Raw genomic sequence first — 6,456 nt, 5'->3', positions numbered from 1 at the left:
GGGATAACCACAAACCTGTCTTTTTTCATTTTCTCCTTTTGTACTTCCTTTTTTCTTAACTTCTTTATACAACATCATAATTCGTAATACAATGCATCAAAGCAAGTGAGCCGTTTGAGAGCCGGCTCTCTTGAATGAGTTGAGCCGAAAAAGCCGGTTCTCTAAAAAGAGACGGACTTCCTTTCACTACATAACTACCAAATGAAATCCGAGGCGGTAGACGCATGCAAACAGTAGCATCAAACCGCTCGCTTTGTTTGCAACAACAACAACAAAAATAACGATACCGAGATAGAGGCTACCGCGGCGAACTCGTTTGACTTGATTGATTTGCCGTTTCGTGATAGTCGGTGTATACCGGATGGTACACATCATTGACAAATTTTCTGTACAGATTTTCTCATCTGCTGCAGGGACGACAAACTTTTGGACTGGCGTGTGACGTCATCCACTCCGCTGTGGCTAAACTACAACAAAGCACCCTTAGGGCATCCTGTTAATCTGTTAATAAACAACAAAGGAGACTGCTGGAAGTGTGAATTTCCCTATGGCGATGAATAAAGTATCTATCTATCTATCTATCTATCTATTGGGGAGTAACAGTACTTTTAATTTAAAACAATTTCGGGCTCCCTTTTCCATTGGGGTATGCGCGTGACGTCACGCCAAACCGCAGGTTCGTATTGACGTGCCTCGGCTCCTCCCGTCCGCTGGGTGTCGCTGCGGGCCAGGCACGCGGAAGACGCGTGCGAGTCCTCACCCCGCAGTCAGCCGACATGGCGATGTTGTCCCGTTTGAAATCGCAAGTGGGTTCGGTTCTGCTGGCCGGCGACGAGTTCTTCTTGGACGGAACCGACTCGGAGACCATTTCGCTGGCGGGTCCGTCCAAGTCCAAGGCAGACAAAATCCTTTGCGGACCCGGCTTGCGCCGCAGCGGCGACCGCCTGTTGGTCTTCAAAAGCGGACTTTTGCGACACAAGGAGCCCAACGTCTTCTGGGTCGACACGCAGCAGAAACGGGTCAGTCGAGCCGACCTCTTGAAACGGTCTCGGTTTTCTTTCCTTCTCTTTTTTTTATCTTAACTTTCTTCATTGACTTATGTTATCTCCAACGGTGAGACGCGCGCGCGTTGTGACGTCATCACTATGCGCCCGGGGCGCATCGCCGCCCGATGTTCATCTTTCTTTTTCAAAGTCCAAATCGTTTTCAATTACTTTTTTTCCCTACAATATTTTTGAAAATCAGTAGGCCAGACCTTTTTCTGTGTTTTAAAAACATTACAATTTCGAACAGTCTATTTGTTGCGTGGATCTCCGTTAAGAGGGGTTTTTAAGGGTTATTGTTCTATCTTCGTTATTCATTATCCATTATCCGCTATCGGTCAGTTCATAATACGCTACAAAGCCTAGGAGCCGGGACACTTACTCTCAGCCAAAAGGCCAAACTAAGGTCCTAGCCCTAAAGCTTTGCTGCGATCATTGCGAATGCACCGTCCCCGGAGGTACTGCAATACCGGGCCGATGCGTGAAGTGGACAGAGCAAGCTCTTATTCCATCTCCGGATTGCAAAAATCAAAGATCAAGGCCAAGTTAAGGTCCTAGCAATAAAGCGTTGCTGCCAAAGGCCAAGCTAAGTACTGAGCTTCCATGCCTCATTTTTTGCAGCTTCCCGTGGAAAACCCCCACGAAAGTATTCGATTCTGGGCTCTTATTTATTCATACTGTGACTACTATTTAACTCTGAGGTCAATTTCCAATCCAGAGCTTCATTTCAACAATGCACCACACCACACGCTTGCCCCTTTTCAAAGGGAGGGTGTGAATTATTTAGCGCCTTCAAGTGGTAATAAAAAATCTGTTCTTTTCAAGAACAATCTGAATGCAAAGCTAAAACACACGAGCAATCAATAAACGTAAAACTAGTTATTGGACAATACATTTGCATTTGTCAGACACGACATGAGACTCACCTACTGGAGCTGACATGATTGTCCCCCATTTTGCTGCTACAAGTTACTCAAAAAGAAAAGCAACTTGGGTCACTTAGTCTGTAGTTTATCTTCTGACTTGTATTTTTTATCTCTCGTACACAAAACAGTGACATTTAGCGTTTTAATGATACATACTGTCCCTGTTCAATAAAAGCAGGATTGCACTGGCACATTTTCACGAAATAGCCTTTTAAAAAGACGCATGCTAACCGGAGAATGAAGACGATGCTCACCACAGCTGGATTCTTTGCATTTGTTGTGTTCAGTACGTCCCGGCCAAAGGCGAGACGGTGATCGGCATTGTGACGTCCAAGTCTGGCGACATCTTCAAGGTGGACATTGGCGCCAGTGAGCAAGCCTCTTTGTCCTATTTGGCCTTTGAAGGCGCCACCAAGAGGAACCGCCCTAGCGTACAGGTCAGTTTGTAAGGTTGGGGCTCAGCCTGGACCCGCTTTATATTTCGTGTCTTCGTTATCTTTCAACACAAAATGGACGGATCACCTGAAAAGAAAATTTCTTGGAAGTCCCCCTTCTCCGAAATAACTTGGGACGTTCCAACAAATGATTATATCTTGCATCATTCCCACAATCATTTGTTAATCCATTTAGAAAGGAGTACATTGTTTAAATCATGATAGATGTGTTTACTGTATAAAATCACGGTAAACGGTGAGAGTAAGAAAAGGACTGTTTCAAATAAAGTCCAAACATCAACCCAAACCCCCACAAAGATGGAAAAAGAAGTTAGTCCGATTGCATCTAGGAAATGGCACCTACTTGCGCGTGCTACAAAAGGAGCTTGACAGAGGTAGCACTGCCGACATAAGCTAGAAGATGGCGACGTCGAGTAGAACCTTCAAGAATCTAGCGCGGCACTTTAAGAGAGAAAAAGGCAGACTAGTGGATAATAAAAGTGAGAGAGAAGCCCGGACCGACCCGGGACATAATCATTGACATATTAGGTCCAGCCTAAGCCTAAATTCAGGCCTGATTCATGCTTAAGATCTTATTTTTTTTTTTTAGGTCGGCGACTTGCTGTTTGCCCAATTGTTGGTGGCCAACAAAGACATGGAGGCGGAGCTTGTGTGCGTGGACAGCGCAGGACGGGCCAATGGGATGGGCGTCTTCGGAGTGGGCGGTCTTCTCTTCAAGGTCTCGTTGGGATTGGTCAGGCGGTACGTATCCATTATTATTGTTATTATTATTTCTGTATTTAGTCGCGTATAAAGCTCACCCCAAATCTTTGATCCATTTTATTTCGCCTACTCTCGGCCCAAACGTCGGAGGCGACAAAAATCGAACCCCGGTCACAGCGGCGAGAGCAATTGAATTCTAACTGCTGGACCAACGGTGGTATGGATAACAACCGAAAAGGCACGTGTAAAGAAATGCGCGACAAATTAAAGATTCCTCTATGGCGCCATGACTAAAACTAAAGATAGTGTAATAGTAAGATAAATGCTATTGTCTTTTCGTTTGTTATTTATAACTGTGGTGGTCCGGTTCTCAGGTTTGGTGTTTTCACACAAGACACGTTTTTGAAACCTGGGTGTGATAAGAGGATCAAACTTTGCGTTTTACGTGCACCCAAATTTTCTGTTCCTTTAGAGTAAATAAAAATGTGCGTTAGGTACTCAGAATGAATAGAGGAAGTATAACTCTAGCCGGGTAGTTGCAGAAAACGGCGATGCTTAACTCTGGTTTCGGTCCCCTCAAGAATGACCGGAGTTGTTGTTATCGTGAGTGAAAATAGAGCGGAGGTCTCTGGTGGGTGGTGAGATGTGGTTGCGAGGTCCAATGCTTGGAGAAAGTCGGCGATATTTTTGACTGATCAGTCATTGCGGCAAATAACGTATCGAACTGCCGTAAGGCCTCAAGTAGAATGTAGAAGAGAATGTGTGTTCATGCACGAATAAATATGGCGATAGCGGCCATGAAAATCTCCAAACTTTCCAAGTCAAAGAGGGCGATCTATGTGAATTGATCAAGATTCCAAATTCTGTCGCTGATTGTCACAGGAATAAATAGTCATTCCTTCCCCCTCTGCATTGTATACTACTATGATCAGATTAGCTTAATATTAAATATACCGTACACTGTAATGGAGAAGAGCAATTCAACAGTCAAGAAATCATGATTAACTTAACATTCTGTTCCGACCGCGACTGTGCAGGATTTTAGCCAGTTAGGTTCAGACCTTCCAAGGAACCATGCACAAGTCAGCTAAAAGCCTTTGGACTCTGTTTTTAGTTTGGGGTGTCCTTTAAGAGTTTAAAGTGAAATATTTTCTCAATTATGTATTAACAATTCCCAACTGAGTTCAAAGAGCCTTTATATATATTTTTTCACCGTGTCTATCCGCTTTTATCTACGTTCTGGCCACAAAGCGCATTACGCCAAAGCGTGGTCCTAGTTTTCTTTATTTGTAGGATGAAAATGGCGAAAGTAAGAAAAGGAACTTTTCATGTACGCTCCAAATTCCAATCCCCCAAAAAGATGAAAAAGGAAGAGGTTATTGGAGCGTGTCTCGAGAATTTCTCATACTTGCACGTGCGACAATGATTTCACCCAGAAGATGTGTCGGCAAGTAGAATATTGTGCAGAAGTCTAGGGCAATAATTACAAAAGTTCACTACAGTCCCTTTTTATCCTCCAAAAACGTGCAATTAGAACCATACACAGGGTAGGATAGAGATCATACTCATATTATTCCTGCAGTAAAAATTATTAAAATTAGATGATTTAGTAAAATTTTTCACTGCACAACTGCTAATTAAGGTCAGCAAAAACATAGTGCCAGAAAACATCCGTAAATTATTCATTCGGAAAGAGGGAAATTATAACTTAAGGGGCTGTAGTGAATTCATAATCCTAAAGGTGAGAACCACCAGGAAAAGTATGTGTGTGTCTGTGCGCGGAGTCAAGCTTTGGAACGGATTGCAAGACGAGATCAAACGGTGTCCAACTATTCACTTGTTCAGGTTTAGAGACAAAGGAACATTCCTGGCAGAATGCAGAGATGAGGAGGGTGGGGTATGAGTGGTGCGGGAGATTGGGAATAGTGCGTCTAGTTAACTTTGTGTTATTGTTGCTATTCTTATATCAAAACTTTTATTATTAATATCATTACATTTGTTGTTATGTCATTGTTATATTTGGTGGGGAAGATGAAGGGGTAGGTAATATAAGCATTTACTATCCTGTTTCGAACATATTATGTAACGTTATGTTGTTTTAGAGATATTGTTTTTGTTCAGTTTTTTATTTTGATGTTCGAATAAAGTTTTCATTCATTCATATAAAGTTTAAAAGCTGTGACCTGTTTTCAGGCGTGTAACGGTGACGAAGGGGTATGTTTTGTGGGCAGGCTCCTGTCCCCGCAGAGCGAACTCCGCAGCGAGTTGGAGCACTTGTTCCCGTGCGAGATGGTCGTCGGCATGAACGGGCGCATTTGGGTCAAGTCGGCTCACGTTCGGCGGACCTTGGTGTTAGCGAACATCCTGGAGAGCTGCGAGAACATGACGGCCGCCCAGAGGCGACGGCACTTGGCCGGCCTGGCGCGGGGGCCGCTATAAGGGACGTCTGAGGTCTCGCTCTAGGCCAGAGGTAGGATGTGGTCTAAAACCAGGCAGCCCAATAAAGCCCAAGGCGTTCACCTGATTTGCAGGACCCAGCCACGAACGAAGCCTCGATTTCAGATTTAAGTTGTGAGGACTCGGGAGGAGAGCTCATATATGAGAAGAAATGGAAGCATGCCGACGTCTAAGTGGAACAAGACTGTATAAACATTGACAGCTTTTATGTTTCTGTCTGCAAAGTTTAAATGACCTCACATCCATCATTGACTTTTTTTCTCTATTAAATATTGACTGCAACATTTTGACCACTTGATATTAGGCCATAAACTGCACCCTTAAGCATCTAAGTTTTTGTTTTATGTCGCATGGAAGCGCTTGGTGTTGTTTTGAGTTTCACCAGACGAGATGGCAAGGAGGTGGAGCCCACATGGGCCTCCCTGGCCCGCCCATGGGGGTGGCCGACATGCCGGCGTGGGCAGAAGAAGAGCTTCAGAAGATTGATCGCGAGGGACTATCGAAAGGGAGGCTTAACAAAGACTAATTCGACAATAATTCGGCTAATTCGATGGATTTCACTTAGTTTATTATCTAAGAAATTAAATCTGCCCCTGTGTGGGAATGCCGGTCTCTTGTTCATTTTTCCATCAATAAACGATCATGCATTGTTAGGAGAATGAAGTTTGTGTTTGGTTAATGGAGTTAGATAACTAATTCGAACAATTTGGTAAACGATAGATTTTTAATGTATTTAACTCCTAACAATGTCGGCTTTAAAATTGGGTCCGGCTCAAGATCTTACCTCTGCTTTCGGAACGCCCCACCACCAGGATTCCTGCCGTGTCTTCCAAGGACGTGCGGTGTCGATTGCCGGTGAAGCGCGCTGAACTC

The 6,456-nt window shown here is 44.0% G+C and overlaps 1 protein-coding gene and 1 pseudogene across 1 annotated transcript; one reads left to right on the top strand and one right to left on the bottom strand.

The window, feature by feature from the left end:
* Positions 1 to 703: 703 nt before the first annotated feature.
* Positions 704 to 5,843, top strand: exosc3 (exosome component 3). The gene is made up of 4 exons (XM_088344240.1): positions 704 to 1,019; positions 2,257 to 2,406; positions 3,014 to 3,165; positions 5,358 to 5,843. The coding sequence occupies exons 1-4, from the start codon at positions 777 to 779 to the stop codon at positions 5,563 to 5,565; spliced, it is 753 nt and encodes a 250-aa protein (XP_088200366.1). The 5' UTR covers positions 704 to 776; the 3' UTR covers positions 5,566 to 5,843.
* On the bottom strand, positions 1,480 to 1,633 carry LOC148360259 (U2 spliceosomal RNA; annotated as a pseudogene).
* Positions 5,844 to 6,456: the final 613 nt, after the last annotated feature.

Source organism: Urocampus carinirostris, chromosome 9, assembly GCF_059441175.1.
Source record: "Urocampus carinirostris isolate Australia breed hairy pipefish chromosome 9, RoL_Ucar_1.0, whole genome shotgun sequence".
Lineage (NCBI taxonomy): Eukaryota > Metazoa > Chordata > Actinopteri > Syngnathiformes > Syngnathidae > Urocampus > Urocampus carinirostris.
This window is presented reverse-complemented; position numbering and strand designations above follow the sequence as displayed.